General features: G+C 39.2%; 1 protein-coding gene across 2 annotated transcripts in view; it reads left to right on the top strand.

Annotated features, from left to right (window-relative positions):
- The window catches only part of garnl3 (GTPase activating Rap/RanGAP domain like 3), a 103,031-nt gene that overhangs the window by 50,971 nt on the left and 29,510 nt on the right, over positions 1–22,550 (top strand). For both annotated transcript variants that reach the window (XM_063889801.1, XM_063889802.1), the window contains 5 exons: positions 4,368–4,437; positions 17,887–17,961; positions 18,679–18,778; positions 21,222–21,340; positions 22,164–22,228. In XM_063889801.1, the coding sequence (XP_063745871.1) occupies positions 4,368–4,437; positions 17,887–17,961; positions 18,679–18,778; positions 21,222–21,340; positions 22,164–22,228 (429 nt within the window). The remainder of the gene's footprint in view (positions 1–4,367; positions 4,438–17,886; positions 17,962–18,678; positions 18,779–21,221; positions 21,341–22,163; positions 22,229–22,550) is intronic.

The following is a 22,550-nucleotide window of genomic DNA, read 5'->3' as shown; positions in this document are numbered from 1 at the left end:
TTACGCCTTTTATTTTCAAAGTATGCTGAAATACTTATTTCTAAGAATCGTATCAGCATATCCTTGGTAAATTTGAAGTTGTGCTTTTGCATATTTTTTTTTTTTAAAGAAACTCAGTTTGACATATCTGTTGATTAAAACAGCTAATCGGTTAATCGTTCAAATGTACATAAAACATTGTTTTAATTAATTGACAATTAAGTCTTTGCAGGTGGATGGGATATAGTTTTAATTGGATATAAATGGTTTAAATCCCCCAAACGTTCTCCAAATATGTGCAGTATCTCCAAAGGTTTGCTGCAGAAAATGGTTGACTGAAGTTTGAATTATTTAGATTGCTCCATGTATTTGCCAGATGTGGATGTGTGAGTCAGAAAAGCTGTTGGATGGTGGATAAATTCTGAAGGCTGGGGCTTTTTAAAGGTTGTATTGTCCATCTCAAGAGTCTTGAGTTAGCTTCTTCAGCTCTAAGCACCAAGGTCTTCTGGTGTATTTGCTTTTCTTTCCAGCGCAATCTCAAAAAGAGCAACTCTATTGAATGCTTTAAGAGTTTAAAGGGTCTTATTTAGCATAATGGATAAAAAGGATTGGCTTTTCTTTACTTGAGCAGCACTGTGAGTTTCAGTATGATCGGTGGCAGTGTGATTTATTCTTCACAATTCACTGTACTTTACAGAGCCTTTCAGTGGCGACTTTCCAATGTCTTGTGACAGAAACCACAATTTGTAACCTTTCCTGTACACCATTACAGAGGGCAGCGCATTTGACATCATTTCTCTTTTGTTCAAGCTTTCAAAAGTCTTTTTTTTTGATTGACAGCCATTTTCCTGCTAGAAAGTGACTGAAGCATTGTGATGCAGAGTTTAGGTTATGATGTCCAAACATATGGTCAGCTTTGACTGTAGGATAATGATTTTAATATATCTAATATATATTTTACTTACCTTACTCTCCTGGCATGCTGCTTAACATGTTAGGGGTTGATAGCTATGTTTTTATTCTTGTATAAGAAGGAATACTTTATTAATCCCCTAGGGAAAATTCAGGTTTGACTTTGCTATTGATATACAGTTAAAGTTCCAATACATAAACACACAAACAAGACCTGTTGGCATTCATCCCAAAATACAAACGTGCACAAACGCATGCATTAATGGAGAGCTGTCAGGGAAAAGGAGCTGCAATATTTCTGTTCCTGGTACAAGCTTCCTTAATCAAATATAACATGTTTTTTGTGCGGTTTGTCTGGGGAGTTGAATCGGTGACCATCCTCTGAGTCTACAAACTGAGCTGTTGCCAGCCACCTGAAAAAGTCATTGTGTTTCGTTATCTTAGAACAGCCGTTCCCAAACTTTTTTTGCGGCGCACCCCCTTCTACGTCCCAACTGGGTTGACGCAACAAAGCTTTGTTTTATCGCCATATAAATAACTTTGTCATGAGACGTTCCACTTGACAGTTTCCCTGACTTCAGCCAGTTAATCATATTTGAAAGAATGAATGAAATGAGTTGGCGCGCAAATATCCTAGGCTACAGTGAAACGTAGAAGAAGACAGCCTGTCTTCTTCTTCGTTTCTATCAAAAACTAATAAATTATAGGTTTTTGATTTAAAATAAAAGGGATTACAAAGGAAATGTTTATTGTTCCTGTTTTTTATTGTAGCCCATTTAAAAAACAACACTGTAATATTTTTACACCAGACCACCATTACATTTTTCATCTCGCGCACCCCCTGGTGGCTGCTCGCGCACCCCCTGGTGGCTGCTCGCGCACCCCTGGGGTTGCGCGCACCACACTTTGGGATCCCTGTCTTAGAATAAGCCCTCTATATCTTTATATGAGACGTCCTTTTGAATGGAGTCAGCCATGTGACACCGCTTGATTTAACAGTAGCTCAGACAGATAGGCCCTCATGTATCTTTGTGTAACCTGTTGACCACCATACTTCTTGTTGTACTGCTTTTGTAACGCAAAGGACCACCTGTATTTGGTTCTTCCATGAGTATTGGTGGGTTGGAACTCTAAAATGTGCTTATTAACAAAGTAAATCTAAAGCTGATGGGATGGGAATTGTTTTTACAGATTTGGTGACAAACCATCCCATAGCATTACATGCTTCAAGATTAAGGAGTCACCAAAGTACAGCTTATCATGTGGAGAACATGAATGTCAATACCAAATATGGCACTGCATCCAATAATTGTTGAGATGTTTCAGCCTGGACTGGACTTTTTGACTGCTACATCGACCCACTGACTGATGAGAAATTGGCCGTATATTAACCAGAGCTTTCTGAACATTAAAGCATGGAGACATGTCACAGTAGAGGCACAACATACTAATATGAAGCTGAAAATGAGCTCAATATATGATTTTCGAAATGATGGATCTACAAGCTGTAATATGTCAGCATAAAAAGAGTTCAATAAAATAAATCTTGGAACGCACATTTACTTGACTTTTGAAGTGAAAACCAGATTGGATTATTCTCAATCCTTACTTTCTTTAAGTTTATGAAACAATAATTCCTGTTTGTTTTATGTTTTGTTTCTTTCATTTCTCTCTCGCATTCCCCCTTCGTGGTTCATATAATCGAGAGATGTCCACACAAAAACCTAAATGTTTCCTTTTATCTGTCACGCCTGCTTCTTTAAATCAGCCCTAAATTAAAATGTCTATCCCTAAAAACCTTTAAAAAGCTGACAGTGATGCAACCTCTAAAGGGAAACTGTCTGGCGCTGATGGTGTGAAGCTGCAGCACAGTGTCCGTCTTTGTGCTTGATTATATTATATTGCAGTTATTTAGCTGAATTTAATCCAAAGCACCATGCATACTATACTTTAGACATGCTTACAGGAAGAATCTGGGGTTCAGTAAGAGCTTAGCCTCTTGCTGATGTATTGGTTTTGTTGTCTAGGCTGGATGAAAGAAAAATGTTAATGTTTGGTGGACTTTCCGAACACCATATTTGTTTAAAAGTATAATATGCTTTGTGCATATATCATCTGTCACTACGGCCTTTTTAAATCAGCCCTAAATTAAAACATCCATCAATAAATACCTTTTTAAAAAGCGGAGCCTCGCTGGGAGATGGAGGTGTTTTCATTAGGAAGGTGGGTGGGGTGCTATCACTTAATCTTTCCAACACCAATCCTCTTCCTGACCCCTCTCTGAGGAAAGGTGAAGGGTAGGAAAGATTGCAACATGGGTGCAGGGAAGAAAAAGTGGGAGCACATGAAGGTAAAAGATGTGATGGAGGCGGAAGAAAGTGGGTGAGGAAAAAGTGATGGATACTTCCTGTAGCATGGACGCACTTTAAAATGCGTCCCTTTAAGCTTAGAGTGTACATTATGTATTACCAGCAGCACTCTGCAGAGAGAAACCTGAGCAGGGAGGGGAGGGAGGGGGGATATAAATGGAGGGGTGGAGGTCCAAAGAGACAGGGAGCAAAAAGCATGCTGTCTATAACAATATAGTATGTAATAACCAGACAAAATGAAAAATATATATATATTAAGTGATAAACCCAAAGCCTGAATGCAATATGTAATTCATTTCCCTGCATTTTCAAATTAATTATTCCATATGCCAGTGGTTATTTTTATATATATATATATATATATTGAAATAATGTTTTAAATGACGTTATTATGTAAAAAAATGTTTTGCACAAAACAGCCTAAATACAATATGTATTAATTGTGTCCGCATTTTTTAAATAAACTGTTGCTCATGGCAGTGTTTACAACAAAATGCAGGAGTTTATTATCTAATATAAACCATATTTTTTAATAAACAGCCTGAATGAAATATGACATATTTGCATTGAAACAATTTAGCTTTTCATACTGGATATATCCAATACATTTTCCTGAATACGCTTTTACTTTATTACTTAATACAGGTCTATCACTCGACCAAATACAAAATGTCAGTGTAAAGTGGCTTTTAGTGCCTCATAAACTTCTCAAAAATCTCAAAACATCAACATCCTGCTGTTGTTCATGTTACAATCAGATATATATTCAACCTTTACTTGTATCTGATGTGTGTTTAGTCTCTTTCTAAGCATTATGAATGCATCTACTCTGCGCTTTTGGCGATCTGATCAGCAGTCCGCTCTCTCAGACAGTCTCCATCTATCACTGAGGCCTAATTTAATCTGGACCCACGTCTCAATCAGGAACTGCGCTGGCCACCAGTGGCTCCACAACACCGACACACACTCAGACAAGAGGAAGGCTAAGAGAAAGAAAGGGGGAAGAGAGACATGACATAAAAAGCAGATGCAATAGTTTATGTATGTGTGTCTGTGTGAGATGGAGGAGACGCAGGCCATGTGTGTGACTGTGTGTTTGTGTTGCAGCTCTGCCTCGGAGGACTTGGGCTGCAGGCGTGGAGACTTCAGCAGGAAACACTATGGGTCTGTGGAGCTGGTGAGTCCGTCCCACAATGCACTCTGTCTCGTTTTGTCTGTGCCTCTCCTCACCATTTTCATCCTTGATTCTTCATCCTTGATTCTTCCTCCACTCCCTCACTACTTTTGCCTTTCTGTTGGACAACAGAGAGGACTGATGAGTCATGACGTGCTGGGTGTGGTCCGGCGATGCTTTGCCACCATGGGTGTTCCTCTCACACTGATGCAGCCTCTGAAGTTAATTTGTTTGGCTCTGCTGGTGTGAAGCTGCGGCACAGTGTGTGTCTTTGTGGTTGATTACATTACATTGTGTGTTATTTAGCTGAATTGAATCTGAAGCACCTTGCATACTATACTTCAGGAAGAATTTGGGGTTCAGCAGATGTTAGCCTCTTGCTGATGTTTTGGTATTGTTGTATAGGTTAGATGGAAGAAAAAAGCAAACGTTTAAAGTACTTTTGAAACAAAATATTAGTTTTGAACTATAAAATGCTCCATAAAAGTATTAGTCATAATTATTTTAATATCAAATGTGAGGGATATTTTTTTTTAAATACATCTTTTAATGTTTATTTTTGTTGTTAAGATATTGGCGATTTTGGCTACAGCCTCCAAAACTGAGTATGGGTTGGGCTATATGATATATTCAATTTATTTAAGATTCCAAATCTACTAGCTGTAAGAGCTCTTAAAAGTTTGTAATTATTAATGGTTGAATAATACGGTTTTTTTTCAAGATGATTTTAATCTGATATACTTTTCCTTTTATAAGATAATTTTACAAAATCATACCTTTCCCAATCAAGCAATTTGATCATTGCTTATTTTCTTTGTTAAACATTATCTTTATTGATGTTGTAAGTAAGAATTAAAGAAAAAAAAAGGGACAAGTGATTGAGGAAAAACAGGAAGGGAACAGTTAACAGCCTTTGTGTGTAAATCTAGTCGTGAAAATTGGATAAAAAGAAACAAAAATAAAACATAACGGTAACAAAAACAATAACTAGGAGCTATAAGATATAACTCAGCCCTCTGACTCGCATGTGAACTCTCCACTCTCCCCCCCTCATACATGATCTTTTCATTTGGTATACACAATGCTAATTCATTAGGCCATCTAGCAACTGGAGGTGTTTTTATCTCCTCTCCATGTTGCAGCTGGCAACTAGAAGGTCATTTAGATTACTTTATAAACTGCATGGTAAAGATGTAGTCAGTACATATTGTAAATTGTTTATTTAAGTTGTGTTTTAACAATCTGAATCTGCAAAGTAACTATAGTACATATAGTGCAGATATCAAATAAATGAAGTGAGGCATAAAGAAGCATAACCTTGAAATATTGAAGTACCTCAAGTAACATTACAAAGCTGTTGAGTCATTGTAGCTTTAGGGAAGTGTTGGTGGGTGTGTGTGTTAGTGCACTGTGAGTGTGTGTCACCCGATAGCCAAGGAGGACAGGAAGTCGTAGGGTTTCTCTCTACAATCGTTCTTCCTACCAGAGACATGTTGTGGGTTTGTTTCCATGTGTGCGACAGATTAGTGCTGAGGAGAAACCGCATGCTGTCTATCAGCACCAGCAGACTGACACCACTCACCCTGTGTGTGTGTGTGTGTGTGTGTGTGTGTGTGTGTGTGTGTGTGTGTGTGTGTGTGTGTGTGTGTGTGTGTGTGTGTGTGTGTGTGTGTGTGTGTGTGTGTGTGTGTGTGTGTGTGTGTGTGTGTGTGTGTGTGTGTGTGTGTGTGTGTGTGTGTGTGTGTGTGTGTGTGTGTGAGAAAAAGAGTATCCAAACACTGCAGTGAGTGTGAGCCAGGATGAGTTCAGTGTGTGTGATGCCTGTTCCTCTTCCACCACACATCTGCTGCACGACTTCCTCAGCTCTGTCACCTCTGCTGCCCTTACACTGTAATATTTCTGCTGTGTGGAACAAGTAGTGCTGCGACTGATGATTATTTTCACTATTAGTAAATCTGCAGATGTTTTTCTGGATACATTTGAATCGTTTGGTCTATAAAATGTTAGAAAATAGTGAAAAATCAAAGAATATGTCTTTTAAATCTTAAGCCAAATATTGTTCAGTTAAATATTAGATGCAACAGAATAAATCATTAAGTCTCCATATTAGAGAGGCCAGAAACCACATTTATTCATAAAAAATGTGTAGCTCTAATTGCTTTGCCTAAGAGTCTTCTGTGTTTCATCATGAGGGATGAACTAAGAGATATTGAGGTATGTAAAGATCAGTAAAATGGATTTAGAGACACTAAACAGATCAAACTTCACAGGTTTGATGCTAATAAGATGCACATATCCTGTTGTCATTACCTACATGTTCAGTATAGCCTGTAACTAAAATGTTTTATAATGTATTCTTGATTTATAAATAGTTAAATCTATGAAATGTTACATAAAAGTGAAAATGCCCTCAAAAACAGTCGAAAAACCCAAAGATATTAAATGTCCTATTATATTGAGCAGATAAAAATAGGCAAAAAGGTTACTTACTTTTGCAAATTAATGATTATCAAAATTGTATGATTGGATTTGATTCTCTGACGTATATGACCTACAGACAATTCACATTGGAAAGAAAGTGTGTGATCTGGACTTGTTAGTTTATTTTTTATGACGACTAGAATCTTTTTCTAGCAGTAATCATAATATTATGTGGAAAACGTCAAATTACAAAGCCATTATGTGTCATTTTTGTTCGGGAAGTTTACTTTTCATATTTTTGCTCATTAAAAGTGATCAGGATATATTGCCTATTCAGAGCTAACAACTTTTTCATTGGAATTCACAGGAATAACTCACATTGAAGTTCCATTAATGAAAATCTCATAAACCTTAAATAATTATCCTTTCCTGTCTGTTTTTTAGACCTGGCAATTCCTCGAGGAATTAAAAGCTGCATGGTATGATTGATAGAAGTGGATTATGGGAAATTAATGGCAGCACTTGATAAACCTAGGTTGATCATCAGAAATAACCTCAGGCAGGATGAGCTCAGGGTGAGCTGAGGATGCTGAGCTTATTTTAGCAGTTATCTTTGTTTCTCGGCTCAGAAGTGAATCTCTGTTTTCTGTTGGAAAGAGAAATATAATTGCTTGTGTGAAACACAAACAAACAACAATGTGTTTTGTCGACTTTGTAGCTCACATTGTTTGAGGCTAGTGCAAAGTGGTAAAAATTCAACAAACAGATACGTGTGTTGACAGTTTTAAATCTGTGTAGATAGTCTTCATTTCTGTCTTTCCAGTGTCAAGTAGGCAAGAACAAGTTATATATTTCTGAAAACTAAGATACCCTCTCTTGAATATCTAAGATCTTAAAAAGATGTTAACACCACTAACAGTTAGCGCTCCTTAGTATTAAATCATAAATATGGATTATTTTTTATTTTTCTTGATTTTAATCTGATTTCTTTTTCTTTTTAAGGCTGTATACTAACCTTCCCAACCCACTGTTTCACTACCAAAAACAAGAATCAAATTACTGTTTGATTATATTTTTTATAAAACTTATTTGGTTAATGTTGGAAAGCCTTCTCCATGCTGACATGATGTCCTTCTGATGGAGAAATACTAAATCATTTAATAATAATATGTATTTCCATGAAATTTGCTTAGAATTTGACAATTTAAAAATATTTAGTTTAAAAAATGAGACTTCAAAAATAATCATTTTAAATGAATGTATCCAGATAAAATATACTGGTGGGAAAAAAACATTTTGGAATATGACATGTTACATGCTAAATCCTGAAGTTTTTTCTGGCATAATCTGTGGACTTTAGAGCACATTTCAAAAAATTAAGAATGTAACATTTTTCAAATTGTCTCAAAAAGTAGTTTATTGCATTATATTAATCTGCACTTTTTAGATTCTTTTTTTTAAACATAACGAGATACCTTTCCCAGAGTTGGTGCTAAAAGCACTTGTGTCGGCTGTGCTGTTACAGTGGCAGAAGTATAACCCTCATTATTCAAGGTTTCAAGGTTTCAAGGTTTTATTTGTCATATGCACAGCATATACAACGTATATGTTGGCAATGAAAATCTTATATCCCATGCTCATCCAACAACTCAACATACATGGTGCGCAACTCAACATACATGGTATTATTCCGACTACTCTCAACCTTTGTGTTGTATTTGTTCCAGTTTTCTAGACACGACCCTAGAAGAACATGTTTTCAAATGTCTCCTCAAGAGTGGGAGTCACAGATTCAGAGCAGGGTCTCCCTAATAAGACAAAGACGAGCCGTGACTCACCATCACCATCGTGTTTTATTTCTGGCTTCTTGTATCAGCCTGTAGCAGTGAGTAATACCAGGAGGCACCTCCACAGACACCAGCGTGGTGGAGGTATGATTCACTCTAGTCCACAAACACACACACACCTTTAAAGAAGTGAAAAGGATCTGGTATGGAATAGAAACTCTTTTTTTATAAGCGGAATCGATCAGAAATCAAGGACCGTTTGGGACTTAACGAGACATCAGAATTGCTTTTACTGAATCTCTCCTTGTGTGTATGGAATCTAAGAATCAAATCTTCAGGATTATGCAAAAGTCCCTTCAACAGATAAACCCACAGCTAGCTGCACTGTGAGGATGAACTTAGGCTTTGAACTTAAGGCTCATAACATGCTCACAATAAAAGGCTAGCATGTCGCTGGTCAGCATGTTTGCATTAATGTCATTATTTTTGCAGGTTTTAGGTTAAAAAACAAAGAATTTAACTTAATGGTGGCGCTAAATCAAAGGTCCTTTTTGCAGACCACAACTCAGTATGTACTCATTTCCATGGAATAGTTGTGCATATTTCAATAAAAAACAACATTTGTGACGCTTGTGAAAAAAGTCAGAGGATCTTCAAAGTCTTTAGGATTTATCCTTGAGAGACATGAGTATTTTTACAAACTTTTGCAGCAACCCATGAATGATTGTGATATACTTTAGTCGAGACTGACTGAAAACATCCTGATCCGGAGACACTGACTTCACCTACATTCTGTCTGAACACAGCGTAAAATATTCATGTTGTCCACTCTTCACTACACAGGAATATTGAATCATAGGCTTTTCTTGGCTAGGTTCCCCTCTCTCAAGTTAAGGTGAGTGTGTTTGGAATCAGTGTTGGTGGTATCAGCACTCTCTCTTCAAACACAGCACACACATGATGGTAAGTGCATTTATTTAAAACAAAGCCATCTCCCACTCTGCCTGTCATTTTTATTCAGTGACAACTCCACGGCTCACTTTTAAAAGCTTAATTGTGTGGGTAAAAGCTGAAGGCAACAACAATTCAACCTGTGTCATCCTGACTAAACAGCTCGGAGAACATGGTGTTGTTTTTATTTATTTATTTACAGATAATTTAATTGTCTTCATCTGAGTCCCACGGATAAAGGCGGTGACAGATATAGGAGAGAGGTGGGCGCTGTGTCTCTGAGTCTGTGTGGTATGAATCTTCACGGGAAAGCTAAAAGAAATATTGGATGGAGAATGTAATCCTTCACACATTCATGTTGATTCTTTTGTGTTTGTGTCTGAAAACAAGGCCAGAGTAGGCGCGTCATAATGCTCCTTCAAAACAATTGGCGTATTTCAAAATATGTACATCATATGTTCTCTGTGGGTTTGGGCCTTGATGCTGTGTGTGTGTGTGTGTGTGTGTGTGTGTGTGTGTGTGTGTGTGTGTGTGTGTGTGTGTGTGTGTGTGTGTGTGTGTGTGTGTGTGTGTGTGTGTGTGTGTGTGTGTGTGTGTGTGTGTGTGTGTGTGTGTGTGTGTGTGTGTGTGTGTGTGTGTGTGTGTGTGTGTGTGTGTGTGTGTGTTAGAAGCTAGCTGTCAGTCCTGCACAGACACTAGTGAGCCGAGGGCTTCACTCCCTCCGTCCTACCAGTGTTACTGTCACGGCCCCAGAGGCTTTTGGACATCACACTGAATTCATGGCATACCTCAGCAAATGTGCAAGTGGCAATAACAAATAATGGCACATTGAGTTTCATTTCATGAGGTATGATGAGTTTAATAAATGTACCACAGCTATTTAGAAACATATATGTAGTTCCTTAAAAGCAAAAGGATGATTAAAGGCACATGAGGAGGATTCTTTCGTTTTGACTTGGTGACAAAATTCTAAATCTAAATTGGCCCAATTGTGAAGCTCATGATAACTGGGTTTTCTGATGGAGACTACCTGTTCTTAAATCCTCATTTTTATACGGGATGTTACTCAGAGCTTTCTTTTTTCTTTTGTCTTTGTCTCTCAACTTTCCAACACTTCAGTAAAGCTGCAGGGTTGAAACCTGGTACTACTAAAGGTTGTTGTAGCTGTTGCATTTCATGATCAATTTCACATTTTTATGTCACTTTCTGTCTCTTTCAGACATAGCCGTGCTGTCATTTACCTTTGGAGAACTGTACCTGAGTTTCTAAAAACAAATTGATGCATACTTCTTTTTTCAAAAATGAATTTGCATCCCTAAATGTAATTCCATTTCTATTTCCATTAAGGGGGCGCTATTCTTCTTATTTTTAGGTTCATATTTGTATTTTGTGCTTATACTGTGACATTTTTACATACTTTAATGTTAAATCCTCTTTCCAGTCATTTAAAACAGCTTACATATAGTGGGATCTTATCAAAACATTCAAAGATTAATCTCCCTCTCCTGCTCTTGTCTCTCCATCTGTCCTCCTCATCCCATTTTCCCTGATACATAAGCAATAATGTAATAAAGCAGCTGATGCATGGCGCTCACTGCAGCATCTGCCCACTCTTCAGTGTCCTTAAAGCGGCGCCACCTTCCTAACATGACTCCTGGGTGGGTGGATGTCTTTAGTCCCAGTCAATACATTAGTCATCGCCGTGTTGCTGTGGTACAAATGGGCAGATTATGGATGTGGTGCCGCTGTTGTTAGCTGGATTTGTCCTAGCCGCAGGCGGCGTGAATGCTAATCAGGAGCAGTCAATGGCTACTTAGCAATCAGCCACGTTACAGACCTGGTTTGTCTTTGATTTACAATTTTCACCTTCACAGGTAGTCGGTTAGTGAGTGTACAGCAACATCATGCATTATACATTATTAATGGCATTGCAGGAGTGTTGCCGTACATGAAAGGGCTTTTGCATGCATGTCGAGCAGTTTGTCTGAACGCAGTTTGACCCGAGGAACTCCTAGAAATAACATGAAAACATTGGTCCTAATGGTTAAAGGTTGGTAGACTAAATTCATTCTCAATTATTTATTGAGTCTGGTTTTTATCTTTATTTTTTTATTGTCAAAATAACTAAAAGCATGACTACAACCAGCAGGGAAATTACACAACTAACAAAAATAGTGTGTATCAAAAGCCACATATAGCTTATTTGTTGAGCTCCAAAGAGCTTTATTGTTTTATTAAACTATAAAAACACAATGGGCTTCTGTTGAACAGATGAATCAGGCTTTGACTGCACAGTAAATAATTTTTATTAGGTTCAGTTCATTGTTGGTTTGGATAATGTCATGGGATTTCTTGATTTATTCTTCTGACACCATGCAATAAGGGCCCTTTGAAACTGCATAAAACAAACACAATAAAAAGAAAACTGTGTATTTGTTCATCACACAATGATTTCAGATGCCACGGTTCACTTCCTTTTCTAAATGCAGTGGCTGTAGTATTTTTACTGTGAACTGTCTGAGTCACTGAAGACCTGTAACACAGAGACATTTATGTCCAAACGGCTCTCAGTATGCAACCTTGTAGTGATTTAACTCTCCTGATCTCATGCTCCACCTTCTTACTGTGTAACCTGAAACAACCACAAACACTGACACACACTTGTCTGCCTTTACTTTGATGCTTACTGATGCCCTGCCATAGTAGCTCATATTGCTAATGATTACAGTAAGAGCTAGAAAGACCAAAACCTATTGACAACAATTTGGATCACTGATTACATTTGCAGTGATTTTTAATGCAAAATTAAGAAAGAATTGTTTTCTGCTTTCTAAAATATAGAGATCTCCTTTTTTTCTTATCATATTCAGGTGGATATTGGGTTTTGGACTAACAAATGAAGACATTTGAAGTCATTGCATTAGATTTTTAGAAACTGGGTTGGACATTGTGTCCCTTTATTCCAACATTTTACACAGTAAATAATACTTTGAATACTCTTGAAATCGGTTATGACAAAAATCACAGTCCTATTGTGATTACGTTATAACATGCTAAAAGAAGAAATAGCTGGATTCTCCTGGTAGTCATTTTCTTTCCTGCACAGTACATAACATACGTAACATGTTTGTATTGCCGTGTAGAGCCAATTAGTTAAAATGCATATATGTGGTCATTTTGGAGGAAATAAAATAGTAATAGTAATAAAATAGAGGTAGCATAACCTAGATAGCCAGGCAACATTTTCATCTGGCGAACAAATACATAATTTAATCAATTTCTTACACTTTGGTGCTTCAGTTTTTGGTTTTGACTTACAAAGTTTGACAGAGTTAAGAAAGACCACAACAGTTTGTAGATTCCTCTGGATACTGCCTTCTTATTCTTTTCTGCCTCTTTTCATCTCCTCCCCAATTTTCCTCTTTTTTCTCTCATCCGTCATCTCTTCTCTCTGACTATGCACCTGCCTTTCTTCACCCGCCCCCCCCCTGCTACTCGCTACTTCCCTCCTCACTTCCTCTCTCGCTCTGCCTTCCTGAAGGATTGTGAGTGTGCATGAAGAGGCCCACTGATGAGATCAATTATCTGTCAACCGTCACAAAACTATTGATTTAATACACCGACACACACACACGCTCACACACACACACACACACACACACACACACACACACACACACACACACACACACACACACACACACACAGGCCTCCCTCTCTGCACTGCAGCGCCCCTTTGTCCCGCAGGCCTTGGGGAAATCAAAGACTCTCTGAATACGCCGTGAGCTCGATTGTGTTTGTGAAATGTTCAAGTCATGCCCTAATATGTTAGCTGTTTAAGTGTGTGTATAAGAGAGGGAGCGTGTGTGTGCATCTCCTCTCCGTCTATAAAGCTCTAAAGACTTGTCCCTTTCCCATGGGGTTATGCACGGTGGAGACGGCCATTATTCTTCTATCATTCTGCTTTTTGTTGTCACCCATTGCTCTCTTCCTCAGTGACCTCATCCTTCATGCTGTCTCCCTCTTTTTACATTTGATTCCCCTTTTTCTTTGCTCTCCCTCTGCCCCTATCCATCTTCAATTACTCCCCGGTAGAGGTGATGTGTTTTATTGGTTGTTTGCTAAAGCGTAGAAGCATAACATGCTGCCCCTTCTCCCCTGTTTTCTCCCCCAGCTCACTGGGGGATCGTTGGAGTGCAGCTTTTCCTTGTTTGCCACTCTTCTGTTGCAAGATTTAAAAGCAGTGGTTGCTTGATGCATTTGTGTGTGTGTGTGTGTGTGTGTGTGTGTGTGTGTGTGTGTGTGTGTGTGTGTGTGTGTGTGTGTGTGTGTGTGTGTGTGTGTGTGTGTGTGTGTGTGTGTGTGTGTGTGTGTGTGTGTGTGTGTGTGTGTGTGTGTGTGTGTGTGTGTGTGTGTGTGTGTGTGTGTGTGTGTGCGTGTAGACACACTCAGACTCCCCAGAGCACTTAATGGCTTCACTCTCCTGCTATTTTTCAATCTTTCACCCAAGAAAGCATATTCACACATAGCAGCACAGCCACTTATGTAAACACACATTTAATACAGAATGTCACACATTTATTCCTCTCTTTTTTCACACAGATACACTTTGAAGGTGATGCATTACTGTGTCTGAACACAGCATTATGTTCCTCTCCATTATCCTGCCATTTGACAGTTAATTTTGCAGCAGGCAAGAATAAGATAGAGACCTATATAGCTTCCACATTTACTTTCTTTTCCATGCATATATCTTAACATAAACGCTGCAACCACACCAGGAAGCATGCACAATATATATTTGTTTGCCGGCAATAATATGCATATGAAAGAAGAGCCGGCAGTATTTCCTGCAGCCTCTCCTCTAACACGGAGCCAATTATTGCACAGAAAGGTCTCTGTCGTTTATCAGAGCTTTGCACCTAAAGTAAACATGCTGGGCTGGATGTATTATCTCAGTATATAAAGCGTACCATAGGAAAGAAGTGCAGCTAGTGCATTACTTTAATGATATATTAATGGGAATGTTTTCAAGATATCAGTTAGATGTTTATTTTTTTTTCACTGTATTGCGATGAAACTCCTTTTTGTTAGATTTAAATGACTTTTTGCTTGGAATCACACAAAAATGACTTGTTCTATCATCAAAATAAGAACATTTGATTGACAAAACATGGATGATGCACCTAGACTTGAGTTGGCAGTTTATATACGTAACACTTAAAGAGGCCATGTTATGCTTTTTGGGGTTTTCCATTTCGTCTAGTATGTTTATATAGATTTTCGTACATGTAAATGGTCTGCAAAGGCTAAATTCCCTGTGTTCCCTCCAGATGGAGTTTCTCTCCCACACACATTCCCCCCCGCCTCCATTGGACTCATTTTTTAACTTCTGCAACATAATGAGAGGATTATGTAACACTCACTCTTCTATTGGCTTGCACTCCAACACATTGTACCTGATAGGCTAAGGGGCGGGACATCTCTAAGGGGTCGGCCATCACAACAGAGCCAGGTGCTGCAGCACAGGCAGTATGAGAAAAATAAAGAGCTTTTTGAACATTAAAGCATGGAGACATGTCCCAGTAGAGACACTAAATACAAATACGAACCTGAGAATTAGCAGGATAGGGCCCCTTTAAGTATAATCTATTAAATTAGTCTGTTTCCACGGGGAAGAAAAGCCCCTGAGACAATGAAGAAAGCTTTTACTCATGACTATGATTTAATTATTGAAAAATGCGCTCAGAAAATATACAATTTAGAAATATATAAAAGTACTCCTATTTAAAAGCATCTTGGTATGTGGGCTAAATGTTTGTAATGTTAAAATCAAACTGTTTATTTACGTGACACAGTTTGTACACCAAGCTAAAGTTTCGGAATCTCATTTAGGAGCTTTCAAATCCCCGAGCTACAGTACTGCATATCAGATTTAATTTAGCATGAACAATAAAGTCAGCGTGACAGTTATTAATGACTTTATTCAGACAGTACAGCTCTTGTCTTTCCTCCTCACTTGCCCACAGGAATGTTATGAATGGACTTTAACCCCCCCTCTCTAGGATAAGTGCTCTCTCATCACTTTCTCTCGTTATTGTTCTGTCTGGCATCTAATGAGCCGCTGAAGTGGGGCACTACACCCACTCTCCAAATTGATAAACACGGCTTAGTTTGGTTGTTTTTTGCCGTTCACAATCTGGTTTTAGATATCTGTTAGCCATTGTGCGTAGACCCTTAGAGTGGGAACACTTTAACGATGTCAGACATTTTATCTGAGGGTACTGCTTTTGATCAAACCTCAGTTTTCATTTCCCTGTGTGCATGATCATAAGGATATCCATGTTTTTGATCATATGCCTGCAGCATGCCTTTGAACCATTGATGCCACTTATTTCTGAGCCGACTGAAATACCTCAACAGTTAATGAACACAGGTGGTGCTGTATGTAACTTCTCCATCTCATCATGGGAATAAAAATATACAATTTCTCCCACAGTATTTTGTATTGTGTGACTCTAATGTGACATGTTTCCATGCTTTAATGCTCAAAAAGTCTTTATTTTCAGACCCTCTGTCTGAAACCAGAGCCCAGTCTGCTCTGATTGGTTAGCCGGCTGGCTCTTTTGGTCAAACGCTTAGAGTTCTCCCGGCCCTTAGCCTATCAAATACAACAATTAAATTAAACAAAGAAATGGGGGATTGTGTGGGAGAGAAACTCCCTCTAGAGGGAACACCGGGATTTTAGCCTTTGCAGACCATTTACATGCACAAAAACCCATATAACACACTAGAGGAAAGGGAAAACCCCCAAAAAGCATACTCTCTAAATGTATTTTTGTCTTGGACTATGAGACAGAGAACATTAAAAGTTTGTGCTCTCTTTGTTGTCAAATATTCCTTAAGGTTCCTAGAAGTGAGTTAAACTAAGAGGTGCATTTTAGCTTTCCCTGTCCAGTCCCTTTCTCCGAGGAACTTCCTTCTCATCCTCCTCTCGCTTGGCTCTTACAGGATAGTTCAGGCCATCTGGACGTTTTAGTGTGCAGCCAACTTTTTTTATTTTTTTATTTCCCGTGTCGGCAGAGCAGAGACCTCTATTGGGCGACGGGAGCAAAAATATAGCCCGCTGGTCAAAGAGCAAAGGGGAAACACGCAGAGAAGAGAGGAGAGGAGAGAAAGGGAGAGGCAGGAGGAGAAACTGCAACAGGGAGGAGAGAATCTGCGGTCCGTTGCCTAGCAACAAAAACATCATTCAGTGTGATGGTGTCGGGGGGGATAAAATAGAAAAGAGGGGAAGTGAAGAGGAATAGATTGAAGGGGTTTTGAAGAAGGTGTCCAATCATTCATTACAAGTGTTGGGATGTCCGTATCAAATGGAACGCACAGAGGTTTTATATCATATAACAAAGAGGTAAAACATCAGTCAGTGAGGGGGAAAAAGCTCAATTCCGACATTTTGATTCGGAATCCACATTCAAATGTTGTGCAATCTTCAGAGAAAGACTGTGCATTCATATTAAAAATGTATATATTTTTTAATCCAACCAAATCATCTGAAAAACTCACAAGTTATATTTGTTAAAGAAATTTGATCTAAAGACTAATATAAATATAAAACATTTCTAAACAACAAACCAACCAGCCAATGCCGATTGCATGATTTAAAATGATGATGTTTAGACTCTTTTGCAACCATTTACTAAAGCGCTTAATCACAGGTAACATACAGTATGTATTGCTGAGGCTACAAAATGGGCTGGACGTCACCAAAATGGAACACCCTGCAAAAGAAGCATACACTATCACCCAAGAAGTGGAACCATTACTTCAAGTTGTACGTGCTCTCAGGATATGTTCTGTTCTCAATCTTGCACCATCATTAAGTGTCCCATCCCTCTCTCAGACTGTCTGCTCTCCAACGCTGTGTGTGGAGAGAGGTGAGTCAGCAAAACATGGATAATTGGGGCGATAAGTAGAGGCTGGCAGATGAAAGAAAGAATAAAATACAGCATAAAAAGCAGGTTTTCACAGTGTAGGGGGAATCATTGCAAAGTAATTATTGATGATAAAAGAAGAAAGGTTATGTTCTCGGTGGAGGGCTGCTGAGGACAGATGTGTTTGTTCCTCGTGCTGTTGTGTTCACACGGGGACTCGCCATACTTCCTCCTTTCCTCCCTGATGATAGCCCACTAATGTATTTATGTCTGATTATTACTGTCTGCCACAAGTCATGGTTTGTCACATGTCTAATTTTAAGCATGTCTGTCTGTCTCCCTCTCTGTGTTTCTCTCAGCTAATTTCCAGTGACGCAGATGGGGCCATTCAGAGGGCAGGACGCTTCAGGGTGGAGAATGGCTCTTCAGATGAGGTCCAAACAAAATCCTTTCTAAACACTTTTGTGCACACATGACATGCCTCCATCCACTTATCCATACCACAGTAAAGAGTCAAAAGATTTCAGATTATGATCATTTTTGATGCCAACGTCTTTACGCTAAATATCAAGCTACAGCCAGGATTAGCTTAGCATAACGTGAAAACTGGGGAAAATGGCCTGGCTCTGTCAGAAAATCTTCATACAGCAACTTTAAAGTATAATCACGAAAACATTTCTTTACATTGTACCAGAAAATACATTATTTGCATCAAGAAGATACAAGATAGTGCTTTTATCAAAACAAAAGTAACAATTGGTGAACGAAGAAGCTAGGATACAGATTTGTTATAATTTGAAACGAGCCATGCTAGCTGTTTGCTAACGCCTGCTGGCTCATGTATCACTCATAGTTATGTCAGTTTCTCAGCAGTCTATGTCTATGTTGGTGACCTGTCCTCATGTGATTCACTCCCTAGCTTTTGTCTCACATCTCGGTATGGATTAGTTCCAACATGACAAAAACAGAAACCACACAGACTGTAGCTCACTGTGGTCTGGCTGCATCTGATTTCCTGATCTGAGTGTTTTAATCGTTACTGCTGCATTGTGTAACAGTTTTTCAGAGAAAACCACTGTGACTCAAGCTGTGTGTGACCATCATGATGACAATGTGTTTTTTGTTTGTTGTGTTTGTGTGTGTAAAAACAGGCTTTGGACTACACGCCAGGAACCTGGAGGAGAACCGATGTCCATCTGGAGAATCCAGAGTACCACACCAGATGGTTCTTTAAATATTTCCTGGGAAAAGGTCAGTGCTGCTCTGTTAAAAAACACACACACCAACCCACACACACACAGTGTGGTTACACAGAGCACTACAAAAGGCTGGTTCCTGCTGGTTGACTTGTTGGTAGTTGTGCTCTAATCCGACCAAATTCGGACAATCGCTGGTAGTACTTTTAAGTAGAAAAGTGCTTTCTTAGCCATTATTTTTGGGGGGTTGGAGGGGAATTTCTGTAAACACACAGTACAGTTATTTTCAAAGTCCTCAGAATACTGCTACTATAATGTGAAGGTTGGCATATGAACAGTGGTTGACAAAGCAGTTTTTTGTAAATTGGGTGATGGAGAGCTTTCATACTCATTGGGTAAGTAGATGCGGGCAGCACATGTGCGAACCTAATAGAATTGTCGTATTTCAAAAAGCCTGGTCTTTTTAATAGCGAAATCATTTTTATCATATTGCTGTAAAACACATCCAAACACGACAGTTTTCGTTGGTGCTTTCTATTGGGCTGGTGAGGGCACACCTCTCAGTATGTATCTTTCAGTATAAAATAATATTTATTATGTTGCATATTTTTGTTCATACATCATAATTTAAGTTACCAGAGCATTGGGACTGGTTTGGTTAAACTACGCTAACATGCATTAACATTTTGTTGCTTGAAGAGTAGATTTTGATTTGCTGAAGATTTCCTTAGGTGTTCTACAGCTCAAGAAAGACATGGGTTGATCGAGAGGGAGAGCCACAGAAATGAAACAGCGTCTGAGTCTCTTCCCTGGTCCACAGGACACTTCTTATCTTATGAAGTCAGCCGCGTCCTTACTCTGCACCACTCTTCATTCAGGGCCAAAACTTGTTAGCATCCAGCAATATCCCCACAGTGAGTCTCAAACACACTCTAATCCCATACTGTGCCTGGGGAGGAAGCCCTAGGGGACACACACACACGGCAGAAAGAATTGCCTCCAACAGATAACGCAATTAAGATCGGACTGTTGGCTCCTGAAATGAGCCTGGCGCTCTGCAACAGGCAGGCAGGCAGGAGCCATTTGCTGTGATTGTTAATACATATATATATATATATATATATATATATATATTTTCACCTTTGTGACTCTCATCATCTCGCCGTCCTCATTATCACCGCACCTCGCTCGCAGTGTGGGCAGCACAGAAAGTTGGGCAACAAAAGATCATTGTCCAGGGTTTCTTTACCGTGACTCGAATCACATCAGCTCAAAAAAGGATGAGATAAAGGACCGATGAATGGAGGTGATTGTGAAGAAAAGTTAGAAGTGTCTCCCCAACCAGGGTGTAATCAAGGTATGGCACGGGCAGTTTAAAATGTCGCCATGTCTCCAGAAAGTTGGCTGCAAACCTGTTTGGACTGCAGCTGAGCCATCTGTGTCTCACAGCCTGAGCACAGCCGACTGCATCGTACAACACAACACATTACAAACCCAGGGCCAATTATTCTAACACTGGCACTTCCTGTGTAATGAAGCATCCAAAACAAAGGCTTGAATTCTCCATGTCTTGATGATTAGGTGAAGAAGAAGAATACAGTTCGATGTTGTTTCGTCGTTGTGTTGCGTAAGGTATGAATACAATTCCGATAACAATGTGCTTTTCTTCCCAAATAAATAACAGCTCAAGCTGTCTAAACTAATATGTCTATAATTGCAAGCCAACCATGCACCAAGTCATCGCTCACCTGAAGCATGAAAACATTGTTAATGGAGAATAAAGAGAGCTAAAAGCCGAATAGAGAAGGAAAATGTGAGATACAGAAAACATTAGACGGTGAGAAAGCACCAGGGGGAGGACAAAGGAAGGGACGGCAATGCAGAGAGATATCCTGCGTCTAATTGGGTTTGGAGGTCTGTTCAGCATTGTTTTTGAAGATGTTACCCTGTCAACCCAAGAGGAAGAGGCATGAATGTGTGACTCTGCTGCTGAGATCTTTGTCTCGGAACACACTCAGAGGGAACTGGTGATAAATGAAAGGAAGGCCGAAATAATGAAAGAATAGGTAGGACAGAGGACAAAAAAAGCAGAGAAACACTGAGAGTTGAATGCATTTTGGTGGCATTCTACCTTTTAATAAGTACAACTAAAACATCAGTTCTCTGATCACTTTGTACGATAACATAATACTTTGTTAGATGAAGTCTGAAATGTTTCTGTCTCCGTGCTTTAATGTTCAAAAAGCTCTTTATTTTTCTCATACTGCCTGGGCTGCAGCATGTCTGAAACCAGAACTTACATAGTGATGTCAATATGTTATGGAGGTAAACAAGACAAACTCCCTCTGGAGGGAACACAGGGATTTGAGCCTTTGCAGACCATTTACATGCACAAATCCTATATAACACCACAGGAAATGGATACCCAAACAGTATAATAGGGCCATTTTAAAGTGGTATTTGTGTATAATTCTGTATATCTGCTCTGTCTCCCTCAGTCCACCAGAACTATGTGGGTACAGACGCAGAGAAGAATCCCTTCTACCTGTCGGTCGTTCTCTCGGATCAGAACAACCAGCGGGTCCCTCAGTACCGAGCCATCCTCTGGAGGAAGACGGTGAGATTAACATCTGCACAGCAATGGTGGAACAAGTTCTCAGATCCTTTACATACTTCAACATAGCATGAAGTCAGGGTCATACATTTTGCTGGCAGTAGCTCAGTCTGTAGGGACTTGGCTTGGTTAACAGAGGCGCGCCAGTTCAAGACCCCAAAGGGAGCAAGGCAGTAGATTATACTGCTGATTCTGAAGCAATGTGTCTACGTAGCACTTTACTATCTGAGGCAGGTCAGAGAATAAAACTGCAGGTGGTATATTCTCTGGTTCTTGATACAAGGCCGCACAAATTGCAATTATGACTGATCCTGCAACTCTATTTGTGTGTGTGTGTGTGTGTGTGTGTGTGTGTGTGTGTGTGTGTGTGTGTGTGTGTGTGTGTGTGTGTGTGTGTGTGTGTGTGTGTGTGTGTGTGTGTGTGTGTGTGTGTGTGTGTTGCATGTTTATTATTGAGTGTTTGTTGTGTTGTGACTCAGCTTCATGAACAAGATAGCTGGGATTTAATTTTGCCTCATCTGTAAGCTGATTAGGGTGATGCACCTCCGCCGCCTGATCACACTGATTTGTCTTGTCCCTGTCACACTGCTGCAGGTTGTTGTTGTTGTTGTTGTTGTTGTTGTTGTTGTTGAACAGAACAATTTAGTTTGATTTGAATTGTTCCTGTTTAATTTTGCGATTTATTTATGACTGAAGAAATAAACTGTAAATATATCTTTAGTTTAATACTGAGTTTGCAGGATGCTATTTTATAAATGAGCAACAGGTTGAAAGAAGTGACTCGTGGGAGAAAAGAGTTTGTAATCCCTGATCTGTGTTCGCTCAGGGCACTCTGAAGATCAGCCTCCCCTACAGCCCCACCAAAACACTATCCGTCAAGTCCATCCTAAGGTGAGTGTGCAGCCGGCAGCTCAACACACACATTTCATTCACTCTGTACAACACATGTACTGAATGAGAGGTAATATTGATGGTTATGTAATGTTCCGGCTGAGACATAAAGACTGAAGCAGAGCCTCAAATTTGCCCAGTAGCTGTCAAACCCTCAAAAATATAATAGAGATAGTCTATGGACTATACATGACATGTCTAATGTTTAAGTGCATGCATACTGTATTTGCTACATTTTGTGATTGTTAATCTAACAAATCATCACTAAATCTATATGAATCATTAAGAAAGTGTTCTTTTTAATGATGATATCATTCTGTTA

This window comes from Eleginops maclovinus, chromosome 8, assembly GCF_036324505.1.
Source record: "Eleginops maclovinus isolate JMC-PN-2008 ecotype Puerto Natales chromosome 8, JC_Emac_rtc_rv5, whole genome shotgun sequence".
NCBI lineage: Eukaryota > Metazoa > Chordata > Actinopteri > Perciformes > Eleginopidae > Eleginops > Eleginops maclovinus.
Note: the sequence above shows the minus strand (reverse complement) of the source record. Positions and strands in the feature narration are given on the sequence as shown.